Below are 27,872 nucleotides of genomic sequence, written 5' to 3'. Positions count from 1 at the left end.
CCAGGAGGGGAGCTGGAGAGAGAAGGAGGGATAGAGGAAGAGGAGGACGTTGAAGTGTGCATAAGAAAGCAGCTCCTCCCTCCCGCTGTCTGCGGACCGGACGGCAGCAGCAGAAAAGCACCAATCAGCAGGAAAATCGCGTCTAATTTGGGATTTAACTCGAAGTGAATGAGCGAGTCTTCACCGGAGCACGGACCTGCGCTGCCCTCACTTCACTGTGCCCCCGTACCCTCTGTGAACCGACCGACATGCTCTCTCTGGGGCTCGCCGTGTCTCTGCTGGCCGTGTCCTGCGCGCTGTGGCCGGCTGCGGTCCGGGCGGCGTCCTGCGAGACTGTGCGGATCCCGCTGTGCCGGTCCATGCCCTGGAACATGACCAAGATGCCGAACCATCTCCACCACAGCACGCAGGACAACGCGGTGCTGGCCATCGAGCAGTTTGAGGGGCTGCTGGGTGAGTTACTGCCCCTCAGTGCCCTAATAAACTTTTTTTAATTGGGCAGTTAATTAAGTCATTGAAGAACCTGGTGTGTAATTAACTGACCGTAGAAGCAATCGCACAGTGATTTTTCAGGTTCTCATGAAAACATGTAAACGTTTTCCCCACAACTTTATTTTTAACTTACTGTTCACGATTTTTGATTTTTGAAGTCGCTAATAAGCAGTTAAAGCGCTATTTTAGGGCACACAGATTAGTTAACAAGTCGGGCAAAGGCTGAAACAGCCTGGGATGACCTTTTTATCATCTGCACGTTGCCTTGACATTAACATAAACACCTGACCACTCATAACATCTCTGTAATGTTATTTGGCACATAACTCAGAAATGATGAAATTAAAGTAAGGAGGCTTTAATGTACATACAGAAAGTGGAGTGAAGAACAGACACTTGAATAGGTCACTTCTCTAAAATTACCAAGTGTTTTTTTTCCAGGGCCGTAATCATCATATATATTTGAGGGGACATATGCCCCCAATCAGATATATTCAAATTTCCAACCTTCCAATGTACTTATGGAAACCATAAATATTGATTTTCTTCTGTGCAATAACAGATGATCACATCTCAAAATACTGATTAGTGAGTGTTATCATGAACTAAATTGATGTCTTTATAATAATAATAATGATTATTATTATTATTATTATTATTATTATTATATGCACAGCAGTGGGTAGGTATAATCAGTGTCAAATACTTTACTTTGCTTTATTTACCTTCTTTCTTCTTAAATATGCATGTAATTGGGATTCAGTAATATTTTTATATCAGCTGTTGACCACCTGACCCTCAGACTTAGATCTCTCACCCCCAGATGTTGACTAGTAATAAATGCTAATCAAATATAAACTAATAAAATACTAACTACTGCCAAGTATTTCCAGCAGATCTGCAGGAAAAATGTCAGGACGTTTTGTGGTGGAGCAGGGCTGGATCTGGTCTGATCACTGAAACCATCGCTTCACTTAGAGATTATGGAAACCTTTTTCTGCCTTTCTTTTTTGGCTGCTGTAGCAGTACTCTGTAATGGAGCAACCATATTTTGAACAGTTGGTCAGTGACAACCCACTTTCTGGTCTGACTGTAGCACTAATCCAAGACAGCACACATCAGAATTATAGCTGGCTACAGGAGGAGGAACCTGAGCATTTTCAGCCTCTTGGGTTCACATGAATTTGGTTACAAGAGCGTTCAAGATTCTGAAATGATCTCCGAGCTGTGGACGTTGTCCAGGAAAAACAGGAATTTCAATTGTTTCGCCGCAAGGGATGACATTCCATTTTTTTCTAATTAGCCAGCCAGTTGGTTTGAATACTGGAAATTGAATTCCTGGTATTTCCTAAAAAATTCTTGACAAAAATCTGTTTCCATTTTCTGGGGAAAATACCTGCGGTATAATAAAGTTTGAAAATGAGCCCGTTTGGCATCATTTTTAACTGGTTGAGAAGCTTGTAGTACAAAAGACTGATTTTTAAACCAGTGCGTTAGTGTTCAAACTTGTGTACATGTATCTGGCATTTCTGATGGAAACATCTTTGTAATTATGTATTATTTGCAGTTTTGAATAAGATGGTAGTCTAAATATTTTTATTCAACCAACAATACACCTGAGGCAAAAGTCATTTTTCTAGTAAAGCTGTCAAACACTCATGGTTTTAACTAATCAGTCGGCTAAATTAATCCTTTTTCTGTCTTTCTTCCATATTCAGGGTATATAACCGAATGACCAAGGAGCACAAACAAAACAACACAACCACACTCATTCAAATAGTGCAAAAACAATTCGGCTCTTTCCATTTTCTGTTTTGTAACACTGTGAACAAAATGTCGGTCCATTTGCTTTGTAGGAAGAAACAAGACTTGTGAACATGTCACTTTAGACTGTGGGAACTTTTGATGGCCATGTTAGTTGTCTGGTAGTAAATTGTAGGCAAAAATAAAAAATCAATCAGGAACATAATCAGTGGAGTAATTGACAGCAAGTTCTGACCATGCTTAACCCTGCCGGGAGGCTTTCACTTTTCAAAAGTTTTAGCTTTGGCAGGCCGTGGAGTCTGCACACTTAGCAGGTAAGCTGACCTTAATGCCAGCAGACATCAGCTGGTCACCTATTGCATCCAATTGGCAAATTTTAGTCTTTAGACCTCTGACCTCATGTTTCTAAATATTAGAAGTATGGCCGTCTGTACCGATAACACTCATTTACACATAGTTTTGAAAGTGCTGCGTTTTCTGAGCAGAAATCTTTTTTCAGAACTAGAAATAATGAGAACCTTGGAAAATGGCACAGAAGTTATTATTCATTTATTTTAAATGACCACCTTCTCTTCATTTTAAGCGTGGCTTGTTGAGCTATAAATCCTGAGCAAAACTGTAAAAACTGTAGGATTATGGGATTGTTTTTTGTTTGTTTTTTTAAGATAAAGGGGCCTGTTAATTTTACTTAGATATAATAGGAGGTATTCTTCCATTGAAGGGGACTGATATGCTCCTTTGTTATTATTTCCAGACTCCATGAGAGTAGCTTTGTGCGGCTCAAAGTACAAAATAATCCTTATTCATTTTACACTTGAATGTCGGTGCAGTGCTTAAGTTCACGTAAAAACGCGCCCTACTAGCTTGCATGCCTTTAAGGCTACTACTACTACTGCTGCTACTACTACTAATGATGATAATAATAGTGATAACTGGAATAATTTAGCCACACATAATAACAGTTCAACTCCAAATCTAAAAGTCTCCCATCAGGGAGACTGTTTGCCTGATAAGTTAGCCCCACAGTGGAAATAAATAGGATTGGTTCCTTTCGCATATTAAAGAAAAAGTTATTCTTGATTCTTTGTCTTTTGAAATTGCCACGTCTCACTACTTATTTCACTCATATATATTCTAGCAAGTCAGGTTAACAAAAAACGTTATTTTTATTGCAGGTGACTTTACATCGGTTTTGCATTATATGATTTAAAAGTAGTTCAACCACATGAAATGTTACAGTTTTACTGTAGCTGCTAATCAAGGCTAGTTAGCTCCTTAAAAAAATAGCTTTAACTTTTTTCCCCTCATTATGATTTTATTTTCACTACCATTTGATGTATGTGGTAATTCAGTTAAGTAAAAGTTTCTAATCCATCAGACCAATACAATTAGGCAAATTAGATTTAGATAGTCTTTTCTCCTTCCACTCAAGTGGAATAGGTCATTATAGAGGACAGTGGAAGTAGAATCGCCTCAGTCAAAATGCATAAAATTTACATTTATTAAGTAAACTGTAACAGGAACTGCCTCGGAGCATATCTGCGGATATCAAATATTACTATCTCTCTGTAGGATTTGGCAAGTAACATTGCTTTTCAATCCTGCACGTTCTCTACACATGCCATCACTGTCTGGTTAAAAATAAACTAAACTAAATATGAGTTCTGATTAAAGTTTGGGCAGGCTGCCACAGTTAGGTTTGGTTTGGTTACTTTGGCTGATCTCCTCCATCCATACTAACAGCAGTTTGAACCATAAATTCCAAACTTTCAGAGGGTACCTCTCTCCTGACCTACTCCTTACATATTAACTCCATAATTAAAATGTTTTGCTTCAAAGAGTCTTCATTACTCTACTATACCTGTTGCCACTGATTTCCAGTCCAGGCCTTGGGTAATTTTCCGTGCCTCAGTTTGGGTTTTTTTTGCCCTGTTCCCTTTCCTTAAGGATGGGTTCTTGACAGCCACCCTTCTACTGAGACCGGTTATGATGATGCCTCAAAGAGCCAAACAGTAGATCAGAGGTCCCCAATCCCAGTCCACGAGGGCCGGTGTCCCTGCAGGTTTTAGATGTGTCCTTGATCCATCACAGCTGATTTAAATGGATAAATTACCTTCTCAACATGTCTTGAAGTTCTCCAGAGGCCTGGTAATGAACTAATCATGTGAATCAGGTGTGTTGACCCAGGGTGAGATCTAAAGCCTGCAGGGACACCGGCCCTCGTGGACTGGGATTGGGGACCCCTGAATTAGATGGATCAGTGGAAGGGCCAGATGCAGCTCTCAGGTTCTGTGTCAGGCTGGATTTCTTTTATTGTTTATTTAAGAGATACTGTGTGTAAAATGTCACCACTAGATGTCAGTATATTGCAGTCAATTGAATTCTGTTTCAAGTGCTTAATTGAAGCTAAGGTAGCGGCTGTGGGACAGACAACTCGTGTGAGTGGTTGAGGATTTCCTGACCTTTTCTGTTAGTAAACGCTGCTTTCTTGCTGCTGTTAGTTGCTGTTAGCCTGTTGGATCCTTGCACACTTGGCGAATACACTGTCATCACGTGAGAATCCATTGAAATAACTGTGACAACATCAGAATAAATAAACCCGTTCATGCACATTTTCATGTGTTAGAGCCCCAACCACTGTGTAGGTAATGAGACATGAGGTGGAAAGAGGATAGAGCAGTGGTGGAAGAGAAAAAGGTAGCCAATGTGCAAAGAAAATCTTTCAAAATATACAGAAATATGCGCTGGCTCAAGACTTTTTGTTTTATGATAAATTGTGTGTGTGTGTGTGTGTGTGTGTGTGTGTGTGTGTGTGTGTGTGTGTGTGTGTGTGTGTGTGTGTGTGTGTGTGTGTGTACACACACACACACACACACAATTGGTGTGTTAGCATACTAAAATTTGCTAACTTAAAATGGTGAATAAGATACTTTAAAGTAGGGCTGTATAATAACGTCCTTGTTGTAAAAGCCAACCTTTTTCTTACTTCAAACCAGCAGTTTGACTTAAATTCATTTCTACAACCATATTTTGAATTCTTTGCTAAGGTAGATTTAAATTTGAAATATGTATAGGTGTTCATTCTTATTTTTTCTCTAATCGGATCATTTCTCCCAGTCATTTAACTTGTAATAAGCGACCGTTTCACATTTCCATGTGAGACAAGCATTGATAACTGCATATGTGGTCACATTCATCAGTAATCTTCACTATTTGAGGTTTCTGCAGTCTCATTTCCTGCCATATTAGTTCATAATTTATCCATGTCTGTCTTCAATAAATACATTTAGGTGCTGGCTGAACTTTGAGCTTGGCTGAGGTGGGCGGAATGAAGATTTTAAAAAGTGGTTAAAAAGGACTCTGCTTTAACCAGAAAAATGTCCTAATGAAAGAGCTCTGGGCCAACAACCAGGAAGCAGTTTGAGGTCACAAGTTCAAGCTATTTCTGTGACTTCACTGTGAAGTGGTACAGCCAAACCTCAGACCCACTCTGCAATAAAAGCACTGATCCATCCTCTACCCAGTGCTAAACTCTTTCTGGTCTCATCCTGTTTGAAACATGCAGCAGGATGGCAGATGGTAAAAGTCCAGTGTTTGTTCAGCCAGGGGTCCCTGAATGCACCATGTCTTCACTGACATGAAGAAGACATGAGTCTATCTAGAGGGCTCAAATTAAGTGAGCTGAGACTGAACAACCGTCCTTAAATATTTCTACAACAAGTGTGGATATGAAAGCTTCTTGGTCATAGCATGTAACGTCCCATATGGAAAAGAAATAGTAAAAACTTATAAGTGATTACTCATGAAAGTGGCCACTTTCTCATTACCTTCATATATTGTTTTAGTAAGTATCCAAAACATACAAGTTTCATTATATAATTTTTCAAGGGATCTTATATCTGTTTTCACTCTTATATGCTTTTCATACAAGTTTCACACAAGACAGATACAAACTTTATAAGATTTATATATATCTTTTCCATATGGGGTAATTCTGAAATACCATTTAAAAGGTGAAGAATTCCCAGTGGATGAGCACTTGGTGACAACCTCTCTGTCTTCCTTTTCTCACCCCAACCGGTCGTGCCCAGGGCTGGACTGGGACAAAAATCGGCCCGGGCATTTTAACTAGAGACCGGCCCACCAGGTATTATAGGAAAAGTCATAAAGCCTTTGAATGAAAACAAACGCTGTTGTGACAGTGATGTACAATCTTGTTGGTATATGTATGATTTCTATACATTTTACGTCAGATAAAAACTTTGGTTGAAAGATTCAGATAATTATTTAATAAAAGCTAGAAATTTTAAATGAGAATAAGAAATAAAAGTATTTCTTTGTGCCCCCCTCTCCCTGTTAATGCCCTACCTGCCCCCCTGGCAAAACTTTGCTAGACCCGCCCCTGCACAGTTACCAGCTGTCAGCTACTTAGAAAAGGATCCTGGTGTTATTTGTCTCTCAGAAACCGTTCATAACTTCCCTTCAACTCATTTATATCACCTAAAAGGTAAACCTGTTTCTCCATCACCTGTTCAGCTCTGATGATTCAGTAAGGACATCTCCTGGTTTCATCTTTATGTTTCCCTCTCACCACATATCCAAATCGACATCATGACCAGCAGCTTTACAGCTGTGGCTCCAGCAAACATCAGCTGATACTAGAAATTAATATGAAATAAATTCTAACAACAGCTGATCAAGCTTAAACGTGCTGCTGTTGTTTAACGCGACATCCGCTGGTTTCCTCTTTCTGGCGCAAAGTGGGCGATAAACAAACAAGAGAGCCGATCAGCTGATCATTGATCAGTTTCATGATTGAAGCAGCAAAAGGAGAGGGAGGGGGAGAGAATGAGAGAAGAAGAGGCAGCTGTACAACGTAAAGACGCAGAATAATCTTAATGACCTTGTAGTACCATATCACCCTATTAGAGCACTTCGCTCTCGCTCTGCAGGCCTACTTGTTGTTCCTAGAGTATTTAAAAGTAGAATGGGAGGGAGAGCCTTCAGTTTTCAGGCCCCTCTTCTGTGGAACCAGCTTCCAGTTTGGATTCAGGAGACAGACACTATCTCTACTTTCAAGATTAGGCTTAAAACTTTCCTTTTTGCTAAAGCATATAGTTAGGGCTGGACCAGGTGACCCTGAATCCTCCCTTAGTTTGGGAGGATTCAGGGTGCAATACACATAGGCTGCCGGGGGATTCCCATGATGCATTGAGTGTTTCCTTTCCAGTCATCTTTCTCACTCACTATGTATTAACAGACCCCTCTGCATTGAATCATATCTGTTATTAACCTCTGTCTCTCTTCCACAGCATGTCTTTATCCTGTCTTCCTTCTCTCACCCCAACCGGTCGCAGCAGATGGCCCCTCCCTGAGCCTGGTTCTGCCGGAGGTTTCTTCCTGTTAAAAGGGAGTTTTTCCTTCCCACTGTTGCCAAAGTGCTTGCTCATAGGGGGTCATATGATTGTTGGGTTTTTCTCTGTATCTATGAAGCGCCTTGAGGCGACTTTTGTTGTGATTTGGCGCTATATAAATAAAATTGAATTGAATAACTCCAGCTATGTCTTTTTCTATTCTAGCTGAAGTCCGGGACAAACTGTGTTCCTTTTCAGCTCAATATGAAACTCATAATATTTTCTCTGAATACGGGACGATTCCGTTTTTTACAGGACAGTTGGCAACTCTACTAACTAACCTTATGAATAAAATAAAGTTCATTATCAGTAACATCATAGCACCCACCCAGCTGTATAGAAACTCCGTCATGCTAGCTAGTAGTACGAGTTATTGTACTAACTGACTCACTATTAGTGAAAAGTGTGGAAGGTCACTTTATTAATGGGTCTGTTTGAAATGGAGCAGCGAACTTTTGGATGCCCTCGTCTTTCTCCAGAGTAGGAGTCACAGGAGCTTCCAGTCAGCATCACCAATGACTTGTGTTGCTACCACATGGATTTAAAAAGAAAATAAAAAAGATATTTCCAGGATGGACACCATTTGCTAAAAATGTCTGTTTTTTAAATGCTTGCAGGTGTTCACAACATATTTTCCTAAGTGCTCCAATTTGTCCTCATTATTTATTTATTTTAACCATATAAGATATTGTGTAACTTTCTTGAGTAACATTGCATATTTACATGTGGGCTGTAATCCATAAATATTGTGACTACAGCTGCCTCTAGCAAAACATCTGTATTTAGAGCTATTTGCAGCTATTTTTATTGCAAAAAGACATCTTTCCACCGATTCTGCCTTTATATACGAATCCATGGAAAAATGTCTTTATACCGCTTGATTGCTTGGATGCTCAAAAGTATTGAATTTATGGAGGGAGGGTGTTGGATGTACACGGAACTCATATACACAGAGTGAGAGTGGGAAACTACACTGACCTTATTTTACCTTATTTTACCTGGAAAAATCTCAAGTTCTACTTAAAACAGTACAATGGCATAAGAGTTCACACCAGGTGTACATGATACACCTGGTGTGGGCGGGGGAGTGACTCCAGGGCGGGTGGACTAAATTCAATAGCTGCCACCCCACTGATTTCTATTTTGTCATTTCAGCTGCTCATCATTTATGCTCTCTAATGAAATTGCACATATAACCTATGTTTCCCTTCTTCTTCAAGGTACTGGTTGCAGTCCGGATTTGCTCTTTTTCCTATGTGCCATGTACGCGCCAATCTGTACTATTGACTTCCAGCATGAGCCAATCAAGCCCTGTAAGGCAGTGTGCGAGCGGGCGAAGCTCGGCTGTGAGCCGGTGATGAAGCGTTACAACCACAGCTGGCCCGACAACCTGGCCTGCAGCGAGCTGCCACTCTATGACCGTGGAGTCTGCATCTCTCCTGAGGCCATCGTCAAGGCAGACGGACCAGGTACACTCATTCGTTTGTATTATTGCTGTTATATGTGTGGCTGCCAATTTTGACCCGAGACAGCCTAATTCTGGAAATTGTTCTTATGTTTCTGTTTTGTTTTGTATTTTTGGTTTTTGGTTTTTGTTTGTTTTTGTTTCACCATCACAAAAATGATGTTGACGTTGACAAAGATTATTAAAAAATCTTTTAAAAAAAGCACAAAATCCAAAGAGGGGGGAAAAATATTAAGCAAGTAATCACCATTTTTATAACTAATAAGACCTATTTCCAATGCTAATGTTCATGCTGGTACTTGAAGGATGTCCTTCATTTAAAAGTGCAAGAGACAGTAAAAGGATGGTAACAGGAAGCTGTTCAGTGACTCTGGCTGACGTGCAGAAACATTAAAAACATCATAAACAACATTATAAAAAAAACTTTAAAATCAGCTCCTTTTTAGAGGTCCTGAATGAAGGTGTGAGTGAGCATGACCAAATGATTGATTCAAATTTAAAATGTAATCTTTATTAAGCTTTTTGGACAGTGAACATCAGCTTGTGAATAAAAAGTTCATAAGATGATTATTTGAAGCCAGACACTGTTTAATTCATGTATTTGACCACTGAAGTAAAATGTAGCAGGCTCTAACCTCTTACTAATACCACATACCAGTGTCTGTCAGCATGACCAAAGACTGTGAAAGATGGATGTAGCTACAGTAACATGAGCCCCTGATTGCTTCTGCCATTGCCTTTTTAGTATTTTGAGACCAGATGTGATAAGAAAGGGGTGACTTTGATAATCCTGCCTTTCCAACACTTAGAATGACCAAAATTACAAAGTGGACATGACGTTTTATTCCATATCACTCAGAATGAGAGACTCAAACCATAAACTCAGAAAAGTGTTCATACAGGTCAGGGCTGATGCCAATTTTCCTGCAGATTTCTAAAACACCGACCCTTGTAGAAAAGAAGACAGATTTAAATTGCTTTGCATTGGTTTCTATTTTTCAGACCTGAAAGCTATGTCCGTCTTTCATAGTGTCTGTAGTAATGAAAGGACTATCTGCATTGGAAGGTTAGCCTTTTCACCAAAGATATTCTGAGTGTCTCCTCAGAATACAGATATTGCTTCACTATTGAGATTTTTCTGAATCAAAAAGAGCAAATATTTTTCTTTGTGAAGACAAAGAGGGAGCTTGTTCACGTGATGGCCCTTCATTGCTATTAAACACAAGCGTTTTTCAGTCTCACAGATTTGTAGCATTTGAGTTTAATTTAAAACATTGGGTTTTCATTATTTAACATAGTTTCAGGATATTTTTAGGAATTCTGTCAATTTCAACACAACTTTTGATTTTGAATGTGTAATTAAGTAACAAAATGACTCTGCAGATTAGTGACATAAGTGCCATAAAGAGCAGCTATGTTCCATGACCAGCAGATGTGGCTGGTTCTGCTGGAGGTTTCTTCCTGATAAAAGGGAGTTTTGTCTTCTACTGTCACCAAAGTGTTTATTCATAAGGGGTTCATCTGATTGTTGGGGTTTCTCCATGTTATTGTAGGTTTACAATAGTACAATATATATACATTGGCAATAACCATAGCAAAGGTGATCCACATAAATAATACCATGTATGATATCTTTAAGAGTGAATTATGACAACATGAAAATGACTCGTACTCCAGTTCTTGCATAGTAAAACCAGTGACATCTTAAATGGTATGAACTGCACTCTTTCTTTTTTTCCTCCCGAGAGTCTCAACATGGAGGCTAACTCCGACGAGGATCGCTCACTGCAATTTTTAGTATATATCAGTGTTTTCTATCATGCTATACTACTCTCAGCAGTTTGTTTCTGCTCCCTCTCAGATAACATGAGTCATTCCCTGTCCAACTTCACTCCCACAGACTTTCTCAAAGAGCTCCTTGATACAGGAGGCCCACTCATTTTACACTCAATAAAACCCTCACTGTCCTCTGCTCCTTCAAACAGATCCAGGACCAGCAGGTCCAGAAAAAACCTTCATCTCAATCCCCTTGACCTCCATAACGATACACCCACATATCTCTGTTCTGCCCCAGCTTGGCTTGGCTCAGCGGGGCTTTGGGATTTTCCCTTGGTGTAAGTTGTTGGTTTGCTGAGGTTCTGTCGGGGTGAATCATTTAAGTCATTCCAGTGATTTTCTGTGGGACTCTGGTCTGCATGTTGCTTTACAGAAGTATGTCTACAACTAGAAGCAGCTGCAGTTTTTCAGTGTATTGAAACACCAGCTCACAACCCCAGTTACCTTTGCACGCCTAGAGGTACATGGATGCAGTAGAACAGAGACTTGTACCATAAAGCTAATTCCCAGGTCATTATCAGTGTATTATGCTTTTCCCGTGATTGGATGCCACCCCACATAGCTCTTTTCCCTATCCTCTATTGATTTTTCGGTAGAGCTGCACATAAAGTGGTGTGGAAAGGTATTTGCCCCCTTCCAGATTTTTTTTGTATGTTTGTCACACTTAAATGTTTCAGATCATCAAACACATTTAGATATTAGACAATGATGACATAAGAAAGCACAAAATGCAGTTTCTAAATTAAGGTGTTTATTATTAATGTGAAAAAGTGTGCAGCAGCAGCAACTCATCCAATAGGTCACAGAAGACCCCAGAACAGCATCCAAAGACCTGCAGGCCTCACTTGTCTCAGTAAATGTCAGCGTTCATGATTCCACCATAAGATAGAGACTGGGCAAAAATTGCCTGTGTGGGAGAGTTCCAAGACGAAAGCCACTGCTGAGCAAAGGAGCTTGTCTCAGCTATGCCAGAAAACATCTTGAGAAATTCCTCTGTGGACTGACGAGACAAAAGTTTAACTTTTTGGAAGGTGTCTGTCCCATTACATCTGGCGTAAAAAAGTAACAGAGCATTTCAGAAAAAGAACAACATACCAACAGTAAAATTTGGTGGTCATGGTGTGATGGTCTGAGGCTGTTTTGCTGCCTCAGGACTTGGTAGACTTGTTGTGGTAAATAAAACAATGCCGTCTACCAAAACATCCTAAAGGAGCAGAAGGTCCACCTCTGAATGGCTTAAGAAACACAAAACTAAGATTATGGAGTGGCCTAGTCAATGTCTTGACCTGAATCTGATTGAGATTCTGTGATGTGAGCTTAAAAAGGTGGTTCATATACAGGGAGTGCAGAATTATTAGGCAAATGAGTATTTTGTCCACATCATCCTCTTCATCAGAATCAGAATCAGAATGGGGTTTATTGCCAAATGTTGAGCAGGTTTACAACATTAGGAAATTGCTGCGGTGCTTCAGTGCAAACATGCTGTCATAAATATCACTTAAATAGACATGGAAAAAAATAAAAGTAGGGATAAGAATTAAAAGTGCTACGTGGAAAGATATGTGCATGAGATATACATGAGATATATACATGAGAATAAGAATTAAGAGTGCTACGTTGAAAGATATATACATGAGTGCAGGTGGTGATCAGTGCCAAACATAGAATGATGCAGTGACACAGCGTAGGGTCATGTGTTAGTGGTGGGAACAGTCATATGGTTATTGTTCATGTGTCCAACAGCAGAGGGGAAGAAACTGTTCTTATGGCGAGAGGTTCTGGTGCGAATGGACCGGAGCCTCCTGCCTGAGGGGAGCAGGTCAAACAGACTGTGTCCAGGGTGAGAAGGGTCAGCTGAGATCCGAGCTGCACGCCGCAATGTCCTGGAGGTGTACAGGTCCTGCAAAGATGGGAGTCTGCAGCCAATCACCTTCTCAGCAGAGCGCACAACACGCTGCAGTCTCTGTTTGTCCCTGATAGTGGCTCCAGCGTACCACACGGTGATGGAGGAGGTGAGGATGGACTCGATGATTGCAGTGTAGAACTGCATCATCGTCCGTGTTGGCAGGTTGAATTTCTTCAGCTGCCTCAGGAAGTACATCCTCTGCTGGGCTTTCTTGATGACGGAGGTGATGGTGGGCTCCCACTTCAGGTCCTGGGTGATGGTGGTACCCAGGAAGCGGAATGAGTCCACAGAGGTGATGGGGGTGTCAGTCAGGATGATGGGGGGGAGTGGGGCTGTGTGCTTCCTGAAGTCCACAATAATCTCCACTGTCTTCTGGGCATTCAGCACCAGGTTGTTGTGGCTGCACCAGGACACCAGACGTTCAACCTCCCTCCTGTAGGCAGACTCGTCCCCGTCAGAGATGAGCCCAATAACGGTGGTGTCATCTGCAAACTTGATTAGCTTGACAGACTGGTGGGTGGAGGTGCAGCAGTTGGTGTACAGGGAGAAGAGCAGAGGAGAAAGAACACAGCCCTGAGGGGAGCCGGTGCTGATGGTCCAGGAGTCCGAGACATTCTTTCCCAGCCTCACATGCTGCTTCCTGTCCGTCAGGAAGTCAGTGATCCACCGGCAGATGGGATCAGGCACATTCATCTGGGAAAGCTTGTCTCGGAGATGGTCTGGAAGGATGGTGTTGAAGGCAGAGCTGAAGTCCACAAACAGGATCCTGGCGTAGGTTCCTGGGGAGTCCAGATGCTGCAGGATGAAGTGTAGAGCCATGTTGATGGCGTCATCTACATGCATGTTGTCTTACTCCAAGCTGTATAGGCTCGAGAGCCTACTACCAATTAAGCATATTAGGTGATGTGCATCGCTGTAATGAGAAGGGGTGTGGTCTAATGACATCAACACCCTATATCAGGTGTGCATAATTATTAGGCAACGTCCTTTCCTTTGGCAAAATGGGTCAAAAGAAGGACTTGACAGGCTCAGAAAAGTCAAAAATAGTGAGATATCTTGCAGAGGGATGCAGCAGTCTCAAAATTGCAAAGCTTCTGAAGCGTGATCATCGAACAATCAAGCGTTTCATTCAAAATAGTCAACAGGGTCGCAAGAAGCGTGTGGAAAAACCAAGGCGCAAAATAACTGCCCATGAACTGAGAAAAGTCAAGCGTGCAGCTGCCAAGATGCCACTTGCCACCAGTTTGGCCATATTTCAGAGCTGCAACATCACTGGAGTGCCCAAAAGCACAAGGTGTGCAATACTCAGAGACATGGCCAAAGTAAGAAAGGCTGAAAGACGACCACCAGTGAACAAGACACACAAGCTGAAACGTCAAGACTGGGCCAAGAAATATCTCAAGACTGGTTTTTCTAAGGTTTTATGGACTGATGAAATGAGAGTGAGTCTTGATGGGCCAGATGGATGGGCCCGTGGCTGGATTGGTAAAGGGCAGAGAGCTCCAGTCCGACTCAGACGCCAGCAAGGTGGAGGTGGAGTACTGGTTTGGGCTGGTATCATCAAAGATGAGCTTGTGGGGCCTTTTCGGGTTGAGATTTACAAGGAGGGAAAACAGTACACCTCTCTGAACAGTGTCTGGGAGGCTGTGGTTGCTGCTGCACGCAATGTTGATGGTGAACAGATCAAAACACTGACAGAATCCATGGATGGCAGGCTTTTGAGTGTCCTTGCAAAGAAAGGTGGCTATATTTGTTTTTGTTTTGTTTTTGCATGTCAAATATGTATATTTGTGAATGTGGAGATGTTATATTGGTTTCACTGGTAAAAATAAATAATTGAAATGGGTATACAGGTATATTTGTTTTTTGTTAAGTTGCCTAATAATTATGCACAGTAATAGTCACCTGCAAACACAGATATCCCCCTAAAATAGCTAAAACTAAAAACAAACTAAAAACTACTTCCAAAAACATTCAGCTTTGATATTAATGAGTTTTTTGGGTTCATTGAGAACATGGTTGTTGTTCAATAATAAAATTATTCCTCAAAAATACAACTTGCCTAATAATTCTGCACTCCCTGTAGACTTATATAGATGTAGCACAGCAGCCGCCAGGGTGGCATACTTTCTGTGCAGAACTGTAAACTGTAAAAAATTGGTAACTGCAATACATATCTCTGTATTGGCAGTTGTCTGGCCAATCTGGCTAAGGCATTCAGGCAGTTTTTAAGTCTGATCTCTTTAAGTTCACCTCCTCCAGAGCAGTTAAATGCCACACCACAGGCTAATGTGCTAATCTGCCATAATGATCTAGTTTTTACAATATCAGGGGGAAAAGGAGGAAAAAAAAATGACTGGCCAAATAACCTTGTTGGGTTTTTTTTGTTTGTTTGTTTGTTTGGGGGGGGGTGCAGAAACCCTGCAGATAGAAAGTTATTGTAGCATCTCAGGTCTGTATTAAGAACCTGGCTTATCGATACAGATGCCAAGGCTAAAGCCTGTTTTTACAGAGCAACTTTGGAAGTTTCTGAAACATTGACGTTTTCCACAGTTGCTCTTTCTGATGAGATAGATGGATGAAAATGTTCAGTTTGGTTTATAGAAGGGTGCTGCCCGTATGTACCTTGCAGGAGGCAGCATTTATAAATAAAAAAATGATAATAATAAAGAAATCCAAAGTCCCACATATCTCCAAAGTTAATTTTCCCTCCTTCTGGACCTTTTCCCACAACCTCCAGGACAGTCTAACCATCCATTTTGCCCAGGTCCAGATCACAATGGTAACAGTGATCACAAGCTTCTTGTTGAAAATATTTTTCTGGTCAGGTGGGACGCAAATTTCCAGCCTCTTCTTCCAGTTGAATATCACTACAAAACCCCCTACTTGAAGCAACCTCTACTGGCTTCTTTCTGTGTAAAGGGAGGAAATTTCGCTTTACACATGTAACAGATGTCTGACTCAAAGGGTAAGCAAAACAAACTGAGGGCTATTCACTTTAGTCGACGGTGCCTTGGTTAAAAGGTTAAGGCTTGAGGATATATGCAATGCTGTTGGTATTCATACACTATAAATAATGTTGCTCTTGGAGCTTTTATTGCAACTGACTAATCACATTGTGGTGATGTCATAGCTTTGCAACTAGGCAAAAAAGACCAAAATCTGCTCCCACAACAGCTTTAGAAAGTCGATGAGAGACGATAATGTGCAACAAAGTCGGTGTAGGAAGCGGACTGAGATGGACATTCAAACTGCAGTTCATGTCATGTGACAACCAATGGGGTAATGATGACTTAGGTTTAGGTATAAAGTTGTCATCGTCATAATAATAGTTGTTGTTATTGTCATTGTTTTTACAATTTCTATTTTTTTTTTTCAGTTTCATAAAAATATACTTTTGTGAAAAGGTTCATTAAAATCCAAACTGTCTTTCAGTGCTTTCTCAAAAGCTTTTGAAAGTAAACTTCCCCTGTTGGTTCTGAAGCAACATTAACAAAATTATGATGCTTCTAAAACACACACACAAAAGGAAAAACTCCCTTTTTAACAGAAAGAAACCTCTCTGCTTGGGGGTGAAGTAGTGAATATCAAAGTCATAATGACTGTTCTGTGCAGTTTGTGCATTACTGACACTGCTCAATGATCCACCTGTTTGAGTTGTATTCCGATAAGACCACCATTTTTAATCACGAACCAAAAGAACAAGTTTCTTTCATTTCTGACTGCCATCTTTCTGATCCATAGATCCATACCACCAGGACCCAGCCAGGTGTAACCCAGGTAAGGCTAAACCTTAACATTTCCATTTTCTTAACATGGTCTGTATGTAAAATATCTTCCAGGGCCTAAAAAGCAAAGCCTTAAGCCTACAGGATGGTCAGTAGTGGGCAACACCTGAGGGTTGCAAAAAAAACCCAAAACATCTAGTCTTATGAAATCTGTGAAAATGACCCTTATATCTGTAAACACTTGGGTTTTGGGGCTCACAGTCTCATTCTGGGTCATTATTGAATAAAATCTTTACTAAATGTTATAAAAAAAAAATTTCATTCATCATGTCAGTATTACATCCAGCATTATCCAGGATATGATCATTAGTCAATGACTGCTTGTGTTAAAGAGTTCAGCTGTCACCCTCGATTTCTGTCTGATCCACCCCTCGTTCATCACATCAAGTTTCAAAACCTCAAGTTGGCTAAAGTAGAAAATAAAACTGACCTTGAGGCCTCACAACCAGATTACACCAAACGGTGATGAATTGGTGTGTGTGTGTGTGTGTGTGTGTGTGTGTGTGTGTGTGTGTGTGTGTGTGTGTGTGTGTGTGTGTGTGTGTGTGTGTGTGTGTGTGTGTGTGTGTGTGTGTGTGTGTGTGTGTGTGTGGGGAAACGACTGCATTTTTTTTCTGACCACTAGACTACCCGATGTCAGTAGTTGTCAAACGTTTTCTGCCGCACCTCAGAAGCTGGAAAATCTGACACACCAATTTTAAAATTAGTTCAACATGGGTAAAAGGTCAGCACAATGGGATCTAGATCTCTGTGTCCCACCCCAAAAGTTTGAAAACCACTGGTATGAATTAACTATGAACCTGTTAAAATACTTTACTAAAAAGCGTGTCTTTCCTGGGTTTGATTCCCCTGACAGAATCCAGTCCAGACTTCTCAATGGACTTTCACTGCAGAGGACCAGATGGAGGTAACTTCTGTCTAATGTTATTTATTTATTTATTAACCTTTATTTAACCAGGAAGATCCCATTGAGATTAAAAACCTCTTTTTCAAGGGAGACCTGGCCAAGATAGGCAGCAGCAGGTGTCTCAGAATTACAGAAATTACTCAAACACAGGCAGCAACAACACACATGCAACAATAAGTGAAAGAATACAAATAAAATAAAAAATAAAATTCAATAAAATTCAAATAAAAATAAAAAAGTCAGTTAAAATGACAATCAATCTAATTGAAACAGTTACATGTTATGGACTTGGCCTCAAGGATTCGTAGTTTAGACTTAAAAGCACTTAATGAAATGAATTCAGTCATTTTCCATTCCTTCTGCAGTTTGTTCCAGGCCAAGGGCGCTAAATGGACAAAAGCTCTTTTACCAAGTTCAGTTTGGGCAAATGGAACAGAAAGCAACAAGTAGCCATGCGGATGAAGAGAATACCGACCAGCATGTTTCATTACAAGCAGGGAACATAGATAAGAAGGCAGCAACCCAAGTATCGCCTTATATATAAAACTGTATAAATGAGAGTTCCTCCGACTTACCAAAGCAGGCCATCCTACCTGAGAGTATAACTCACAGTGGTGAGTCTGGTACAGTTAGTGATGAACCTCAGAGAAGCATGATACACAGAATCAACCATTCAAAGACATTGAGCAGAAGCATTCATATATACACTCAACAAAAATATAAACGCAACACCTTTGTTACTGCTCCCATTCCCCATGGGATGGACGTAGAGACCTAAAATTCATTTCAGATACACAATATAACCATCCCTCCCAAACAGTGGTCACAAATCAGTCCAAATGTGTGGGCAGTGGGCACATCTGCTATATTGAGATAATCCATCCCACCTCACAGGTGTGCCACATCAGGATGCTGATCTGACATCATGAGTAGTGCACAGGTGTACCTCAGACTGCCCACAACAAAAGGCCACCCTGGAATGTGCAGTTTTTTGCGCTATTGGGGGTCTGGGGACCCAGAACCGGTCAGTATCTGGTGTGACCACCATTTGCCTCATGCAGTGCAACACATCGTCGCATGGAGTCTATCAGATTGTCAATTGTGGCCTGTGGAATGTTGGTCCACTCCACTTCAATGGCTGTGCGAGGTTGTTGGATATTCGTGGGAACTGGTACACGCTGTCGTATACGCCGGTCAAGCACATCCCGAACATGCTCAATGGGTGACATGTCCGGTGAGTATGCTGGCCAAGCAAGAACTGGGACATTCTCAGCTGCCATCTGCCCTGAACAATGTGAACCATGATTCATCTGTGAAGTGCACACCTCTCCAACGTGCCAGACGCCATCGAATGTGAGCATTTGCCCACACAAGTCTGTTACGGCGACGAGCTGGAGTCAGGTCAAGACCCCGATGAGGACGACGGGCATGCAGTTGAGCGTCCCTGAGACGGTTTCTGACAGTTTTTGCAGAAATTGTTTGGTTGTGCAAACCAATTGTTCCAGCAGCTGTCTGGGTGGCTGGTCTCAGACGATCTTGGAGGTGAACCTGCTGGATGTGGAGGTCCTGGGCTGGTGTGGTTACACGAGGTCTGCGGTTGTGAGGCCGGTTGGATGTGCTGCCATATTCTCTGAAACGCCTGTGGAGACGGCTTATGGTTGAGAAATCAACATTCAATGCACGGGCGACAGATCTGGTTGACATTCCTGCTGTCAGCATGCCAGTTGCACGCTCCCTCATTGCTTGTGGCATCTGTGGCATTTTGCTGTGAGACAAAACTGCACATTCCAGGGTGGCCTTTTGTTGTGGGCAGTCTGAGGTACACCTGTGCACTACTCATGATGTCAGATCAGCATCCTGATGTGGCACACCTGTGAGGTGGGATGGATTATCTCAATATGGCAGATGTGCCCACTACCACACATTTGGACTGATTTGTGACCACTGTTTGGGAGGGATGGTTATATTGTGTATCTGGAATGAATTTTAGGTCTCTACATCCATCCCATGGGGAATGGGAGCAGTAACAAAGGTGTTGCGTTTATATTTTTGTTGAGTGTAGAATATCACCATAATCCAGCACAGGCAAGAATGTTGCAGCAACAAGCCGCTTCTTTGTATTAAAAGAGAAACACAACTTATTTTGAAAATAAAATCTCAATTTTAACTTCAGGTTTTTTACAAGATTCTCTACATGTGGTTTGAAGGTAAGCGAGTCATCAATTAAGATTCCCAGATATTTATAGGTGTGAACCAACTCTATTTTATTACCTTCAAGAGTGGTTACTGATGGGATTGTTTGGGCTCGTCTCCTTGATTTAGAAAACAACATGAGCTTTGTTTTGTCTGCGTTGAGAACAAGTTTAAGCTGAAGTAATGAGTGCTGGACAGCAGAAAAGGCTTTCTGCAAGGAGTCAATGGCTTGGACAAGAGTTGAACCACAGCTGTAAATAACTGTATCATCAGCATAGAAGTGCAAGTTTGCATCTGGCACATGTAGACTAAGATTGTTTACGTAAATGATAAATAGAAGGGGACCTAATACAGAACCCTGTGGCACACCATTGTGCACTGTAACAAAGTCAGAACATAGACCGTCAGATTTAATGCACTGAGTCCTGTTACTGAGGTAGTTTGAGAACCATGCCACTGCTCTCTCAGAGAGTCCTGACTGGAAGAGTCTAAGTTTTAAAATACAGTGATCAACAGTGTCAAATGCTTTTGACAAATCAATAAAAAGGGATGCACAGTGTTGTTTTTTATCAAGTGCAATAGTAATATCATTTACCACTCTAATTGCAGCTGTGATAGTACTGTGATTCTTCCTAAAGCCTGATTGATATTCAGATAAAATGGCATTGGTGTGTAAAAACTCCTTTAACTGCTCACACACAAGAGCTTCAAGAACTTTGGCCAGCACAGATAGATTAGATATTGTCCGACCTTTGGTGTAGTTTACATCATTCTGCACCAGTGGTATTGATAATATTTATATTTGGCCCTGAGTGTAGCTTAATAGTTACAGTCAGACCACATTTGGCCAATTGGAAGTATAAAAATTGGTAACATGAGGCAACAGCTATGCTGGGTGCTGTCCAAATGGCCACGAAAGTAAACAAATTTGAATGTGTCATATCAGTCCATGTTTTAAGAACAACCAAATTCATAGATGCCCTCAGACAAGCAACAATCTTGAGTGGATTTAAACTTGCAACGATGATCTTTCTTGGCTCACTCAAATGTGGCATTGCAAATTTAACTGGGAAATGTGGATTTTTAAGATGGAGCTTGGAAGAAACTTTCCTTTGTCAGTGCTTATTTGAAAAGTTGTAATTTGTGTGTCCATAGATAGATGCAGATGTAAGTCAGTCAGAATGAATATGAGAACCTATGAGAAGAACAACTACAACTATGGTGAGTCATCTGAAGTTTTTGTTTAAAGTATTATTTTTATTTTCTTTTTTACACTTAATGTAAATGCATCATTTATTTGAGGTCACATTTTCATATATATGTGTGTATAATTTTACTGAGATACAAGTCAGATCGGATGCTCTGAGATGATTTTGGGATCTTGTTTTTCATGTTTAGTACCTGGAAAAGCCTATATTATGGAGAGAGAGTGTCATTTGTTGTTTAGCTTTCATCAGGTGGCTAATCTTGTATCATATTTGATGCTCAGATGCTATTGGTGACACTAATAATGAACCAGTGTCTTTAAAGTAATGTGATCTGAGTAATCCCATTGTTCCTTTTCACAAGTCTGTAAAATCAGTACTTGACTTGCTTTATACCTTAACCGCAAGAAGGTTTTTAACAACCTCGTACACAGATATTTTCTCCCTGAATATAAAAGTAAAACAATTCTGTGCTCCAACTAGAAATAAATTGGAGACAAAAATGCTTGAGGCCAGAAAGGCTTTTCCTGATGAATACAGCACGCAGGCTTGATTTGGCAAATCCAGCAGAGATTTCCATGTGGTCCTCACTAATGCTTTTGGCCACAAAATCCATTTGGGAAAGCTTTTAGATTTTTATTTTTTTCCAAGCAATCATTAAACAAGAGCCCACTTTCAAAACCGTCCGATATAATTGAAACAGAGAAGTTTAGTAAACCTGGTAGCATGCCAGAGAGCACAAGGTGGTCTTTATAAATCTTACTGCTTGCATTCTCCCTTTGCTAATTAACACTGATTCTGATATTACACTGGAATCCAACCTGCCGTGCTGGTTCTGCTTACTTCTCATCCATCTGTGTAGCTTCCATTTCCTCGTTTAGTGGCCTTTTTCTTTTTCTTCTTCTTCTTTTTTTTTTTTTTTTTTTTTTTTGCTTTACAGTGATGTCTGTTTTTCTGCGTTAGTTGCATTCTTTGGTATGTTAACCCTGAGACTTCTGCATAGGTTTGTTTTTGTTAGGATGACAGTTTAGCAAATTCCGTGCTCTGGGCTGGTGCTGCTGGATGATTAATATATACATTTTTTATTTTACTTTTGAAGTGACGGGTTTGTAATCAGTAAGTCTAATAAACACGTTTTAATTGTGAAAAATAGGCCACAGGGCTTTTTGGAAGATCCGTTTCTTGACTGTCTCTCTATTAGCCTCATGTGTCAGCGCTTGAGATTTTCTAATGTGAGCATGTCAAGTCTTTTTTTTTTTTTTTTTAAATAAAATAAAATGCACAACAGAAAAGTTGGGAACTTGTATATCATCAACATGCAAACACCACATATGTTGCATACTACATGCCAGTTGGAGTCCTGGTCATGTTAGCCCCTGATATATAATATTAAATATATCTTTAATAGTTTTGTAACATTTAGGTCAACTTACCCAAGTCATAGCTAGCTGTCTAACTGCCCTGAGCTGGTTATTTGTTTAGAAAGTGCAAATATCAGTTTTATATCTTTTGATTTGTACCATTATATGACTGTCTCCACTTGCATTTTGCTAGTGATAATGTTAGCAAAAATGATACAGTTAGCTAGCTAGCTATAACTTAGCCAGATTTGTACAGTGTAGCTATATTCCAATGTAAGATGGGTTGCAGTTGCTTTGATGCTAGTATTACAGTAGCTAACATTGGTAAAATGGCCTGTAAATGGCCTGTATTTATATAGAGCTTTACTAGTCCCGAAGTACCCCAAAGCGCTTTACATATCCAGTCATCCACCCATTCACACACACATTCACACACTGGTGATGGTACATTGCCACCCTGGGGCGCACTGACAGAGGCAAGGCTGCCGGACACTGGCGCCACATTAGCCAACATTAGGCAGAAAAACGATAGCTCAGCATTAGCATTGATATCCAAAGTCAAACTACCTTCCATAACTCAGGTTCCCCGGAGTTTAATTTTTTTTTTTTCAGGCAGACAGGCTTCATTAGTCAGTGTTTGAGTTTCTTGCTTGCTGACTTGGACAAATTGCTCAATGCCATTAGCTTCCTTACCCACGCTGTGCTGTCCAGTAAAGTTTTCACGAGTAAAATGTGGTATGCATGTGTTTAATAAGGTCTGGTACCAGGCCAAGAAAAATTAAATAATGATTCACACTTAAACCAGGAATTTAAAAAAACATAACAAAAGGGTGTGTTTTTATGGGTTGGTGCGCATTGGTAAGAGGAATTTCTGAATATCTCATATTCAGTTTCCATGCTGGTGCCTTTGTTCTGCAGTGATCAGAGCAAGGGTCAAGGACGTGAGGAATCGCGGTCTGGAGCCCACTGCTGTGGTGGACGTGAAGGAGGTGATCAAGTCTTCTCTGGTCAACATTCCCAAGATGACGCTGACACTCTACTACTCATCCTCCTGCCTGTGTCCTAAGCTGACTCCTGGAGAAGATTACATCATTATGGGCTACGAGGACGGTGAAACCTCAAAGTATGGGCAGTGGAAGATATAACTGATAATATAGTTATTGACAAGAAGAAGTTGGTAAGATAGAAGTCCAGAACTTGTTGAGACTGGGCCCGTGCTTTATCTAGAGAAAAATCTCACTCGTAGAACCAGTATGCTGTCAGACTTTCTGAGACAGCTTCCGATTGTCCCTTTGCTCTGCAGGGTGCTATTGTGATAAATTACTGATCACAGCCAAATGTTACTTTTTTCCTTTTTTTTCAAAAAAGTCATATTTTAGTTTCTTCTTTTGCTAGCTGTTAAACTATGCCAAACATTGTTAAAATTTTGTCTTTGCAGGTTGCTCCTGATTGACAGGTCCATTGCTCAGAAGTGGAAGGATAGAATTGGCAGGAAGGTCAAGGTGCGTAGTTAAATATACCTGATTTTGGTTTTGGGTTAAAATAGAAAGTCTCTAGTGCTGACTGGTTTCAGACCCTTTGCTCTCAACTCTTTTCTTTTTTTCCCCCCATCTTCTGCCAACTATGAGCAAATTACTACTCAGGCAAAACTGAGTCAGCAATTTAAAATAAATCATCAGTTTTCTTTGGAACAGGCTTGCAGCTCTTGTTTTCTCACACTCTGAAGATTTGGCATTGTGACTGTGGTGAAACACGCGCCCATCATTGTCATTGCACATGGCAGCATGCACCGAAACTGCTCAGCGCACTGTAGTGTTGTTAATGTTTGAAATGTACCAGAGCAGGAGCATCGGGATTCCCCAGAGACTTAGAGGGAGATTTCAACAGTTGGAAAAACTGAACAGCTCTGCTGAAACCTTTTAAAAACAAAGATTCATGTTTTGCTTTGTTTTCTGTTTTTACTACCTTTTTTGTTTTCTTTGAACGTGTATCATTTAGGGGAAGATTGCAGCAAGTCAGTCGCCATAGGCTTGAGCATAAATGATTACAATGCTGTCACACTTTGCGATCAGTGACTAATACATTGATTGTAGTACCCTCTCTAGAAAAGTAACATTGACAGCGATAGTGATCAATCCAATGGTGAAGAGCAGCAACCAAGAATCTTTATTAGGGATTGTATTTTTAGTTGCTTATTGTCTCCAAAGATGGGGCTGATCATCTTTCACTTTTCTGTCTTTCCTTCTGTCCAGAGATGGAACCAGATGCTGCACAGGAGAATTCAGAGTCGCCACTGAGATCTTCCGACTTTGTGTGCGTGTGACCGTGTGTGTGTAGATATTGCACTATTACAGGCTGTTGTAGCTGAATGTAGTTCATCTCTTCATCTGCCACTGTTTGAAGTCAGTTTTGTCATTTACTTCCTTTGCACAAACATCAATTAGTGTGTGTGTGTGTGTGTGTGTGTGTGTGTGTGTGTGTGTACGTGTGTGTGTATACGTGTGTGTGTGTGTTCGTGTGTATGTGTGTGTGTACACCTAAAGCACTCAGTTAAGAGGGAGGAGCTTAAAATTGCGTGCAGCCATGTACTTTTATTTTTTACTTTTTCCCCCTGCGGTGGCTGTGTTGGCTACACAGCTCCTCTTCATGGTTACAGTTTTTATCAATCCTGGATGTTGGCCATGTTACCATGGTGATGGGATGGACAACATTTGAATGATACGAAAGCCATTTGGACTTGGACATTTTGAATACATCTGTAGCCATGACCTGCCTTCCACTGAGCTCCTAAGAAAATGAAACGTGGATATCTGTGCTTTGTTCAGACAGCAGTGTGAGTAGAAAGCAGCAGAAACTTGTTTTCCTGAATATCATTAGATCCAGTTATCAATGGATTACTGAATGGGCCTCATGAGCACAGGTCACAGCCTTCTGTTTTGGCAAATTCCAACTTTAAAATCTGCAAAGAGCTTCAAAACAGTCACATAGATGTGTAAAAAGACAGTAAATGACTGCAAAGATATGGATAACAAGTTGAAGACTAACAACCATATAAAGAGATACAAATTATCAAAACTCTGTGTGGCACTGTTTTAAATAAAAGAAAAGCCCTTTTTAAAATTGCCTGTAAAATTCACATTTTGCAAATTTGTTAGACATGAATAACACATTTTTAAACATTTTGTAAAGCTTTTTATAACCGTTTTTTTAAAGCAGTTGTACGTAAAGAATAAAACCAAAAATCTTACTGCTTTGATATGGCATTCAGTATTATGATTTCTTGTTGGCTGATGGTTTACGTGGGCATTATGGGGGTGGGGGGCAGATGTAGGACATCAGTTCCATTATGTTTTGTTTAACAAATGTTTATTCTCCCCTCAAATCTGACCAGCAAACATATTCTAACATGAATTTACTGTTTTGGTACCTGTTAAAAATTAGTACTATATTTGTGCGACCCACACCGTGACCAATAAAGACTTTTTTTTTTTCTAAGTAAAATTTTAAATAGAAGAGGAATGTGACCGTAACTTAAAGAGAGAGTTCACCCCAAAATAAAATGTAATCCACCATATCACCGTGCATAAGGATGCCTGCGTCTGCTCGTGACAGGATGTAAACGCTGATGGCGTCACCCTCGTCAGAACTGTAGTGTTGGTAGTGTCAATGTTTCTATGTCTGATATATCCAAAACTGAACGTTCTGCACCAAAAATATTCATACATTTACATACACATCTCAGTACATGTGAAAGCCAACTGTGGGCCATAAAACCTTTTTTATATTTGCAAGGGGTCTTTCATCATTTGACTAAAAAAAATTATGAATATGTGATAAATTCATAAAATGACAGTCGCGAGTCAGAAAACACACACGATGGCAGACAAAAAGTCCTTAAATGTGTGCTTGTTGCATTTCTCTTAAATTCGGTAATATTAATCTGTATTACATGGATCCTGTATTGGTACATATCTCTTGTGGAGCACAAAAGCTCCACCAACATTATGTCCAAACCTATTTATGAAGGGCAGCCAATCAGAAGAAGGTGATCTTGAATGGCATCCGAAGGGAGCTAAAATAGACTGCACCAAGGCCAAGAAGGATTATCTTGAGCTGAGAATCATCCAAAGCTAACTGAGTAGAATCCAAAAATATAATAAAAAAAAAATCATGTTGGAAATGTTAGAAAACGGAATGGTTAACCAGTTTTAACATTTCTCGTTTAAAATTGTAGGTAGATATTAAAAAAGGGACTTTGTAACACGTTATTTTTGTTGCGACTAAACTCTAGGCTTTTATTGGAGTTCTCTGTGGACGCAGCCATTGACTTTGTGCAAGAGGCAAAGTAAAAACGTATTCCCATTATGATATTCACATACTATATACTGACATGTAGCACACATGAAGTGCATTACCTTGACATAATGTGCTGTTGGGTTGGCCACAAAATCTGGGGAATGGATATAATGATGATGAAGCATATAAAATAATGGCTTTTGCACAGATTGACAATAAAAATACTCTACTGTTGGTCGTGTGACCAAGGTAAGTTGGCGTCATTTGCCTTAAGCATTCCCTTTTGTGTGTGTGTTTTGTGGTTTTCTTCTCAGAGGAATGGCAGGCTTTGCAGACTTTTCCTTGGATGTTAATCTCTTACATCTGAAAAATGTATGAGCATCACCTCTACTTTTAAAGTCATTTGAAAAACTTTTTTTGTTGTTGTTGTCACAGCAGCCATCCAAACTGTTACCATTCCCACCTGTGCTGTCCCTACTCTGACAGATGTGATCAGTGAGCAAAGTCTTTTTCTTTTCTTTTTTTTTTTAATTGAACTGCAATTTGCTGCTGCTGCTGTCTGAACACAGCCTCAAATAAACAGTATTCTCATTATCGCACAGTAACTCTGTTCATGTAAACACACTAACACTCAGTGCCACACTACTCTGTACTAACACCCTGATATGTTGAATTCTGGACTTCTCGTAGCAGTGTGAACCATTAAACATTTAGACAAGATAAGCTGGAGTGTGTCTGTTTTTGGGGTTTTTTTGTTTTGTTTTAAAAATCGGCCTTAAAATTGAGGCTGATTCATACCATAAAGGCTCATATAGGGCTTCACCACCTTGAACTACACCAGATTAAAAGCAATAAAGCTGAACTCTCAGAATTTCAGTGTTTCTTATTGATGGGAGTAAAGTTTAACAAAGCAGACCAGTAGCCGCATGAACTAGCCACTGTGCGTGCGTGTGTGTGTGTGTGTGTGTGTGTGTGTGTGTGTGTGTGTGTGTGTGTGTGTGTTTGTACTGCTTCCAGTAGTTCCTGAGTACTAATTTCCAGCAGTGTTTTCTCAGCTGCAGTTTCCATGAGAGGGAAGAGAAAATGTTTTCATGGATTTACTGCCATTACACCTCCTTATCCTCCTCCGCTTTAGTCCTCCACGCTCTTGTCCTCTCTGGTCTGTGCTCCGTGTTGACTTCAGCTGACTGCCTGACTGAAAACACACCTGGTGCTGGGATAAGGTGTAGTCTGTTTCTGGAGGCT

The 27,872-nt window shown here is 40.5% G+C and overlaps 1 protein-coding gene across 1 annotated transcript; it reads left to right on the top strand.

Moving 5' to 3' along the window:
• On the top strand, positions 1 to 27,350 carry frzb (frizzled related protein). The gene is made up of 8 exons (XM_082508543.1): positions 1 to 453; positions 8,891 to 9,139; positions 16,622 to 16,657; positions 17,522 to 17,572; positions 20,921 to 20,986; positions 23,250 to 23,454; positions 23,770 to 23,833; positions 24,584 to 27,350. Exons 1-8 carry the CDS (start codon positions 249 to 251, stop codon positions 24,626 to 24,628), a joined length of 921 nt encoding a protein of 306 aa, XP_082364669.1. The 5' UTR covers positions 1 to 248; the 3' UTR covers positions 24,629 to 27,350.
• The last annotated feature ends 522 nt before the right edge of the window (positions 27,351 to 27,872 follow it).

This window comes from Aulonocara stuartgranti (genome assembly GCF_965226115.1).
Source record: "Aulonocara stuartgranti genome assembly, chromosome: 16".
Lineage (NCBI taxonomy): Eukaryota > Metazoa > Chordata > Actinopteri > Cichliformes > Cichlidae > Aulonocara > Aulonocara stuartgranti.
This window is presented reverse-complemented; position numbering and strand designations above follow the sequence as displayed.

Excerpts from the sequence above, each read along its gene's own strand:
- frzb (XM_082508543.1), top strand. The coding sequence starts at position 249 with ATGCTCTCTCTGGGGCTCGCCGTGTCTCTGCTGGCCGTGTCCTGCGCG. Across the intron at positions 16,658-17,521 it reads CCCAGCCAGGTGTAACCCAG|AATCCAGTCCAGACTTCTCA; the intron begins GTAAGGCTAAAC and ends TTCCCCTGACAG. Across the intron at positions 20,987-23,249 it reads GAAGAACAACTACAACTATG|TGATCAGAGCAAGGGTCAAG; the intron begins GTGAGTCATCTG and ends TTTGTTCTGCAG.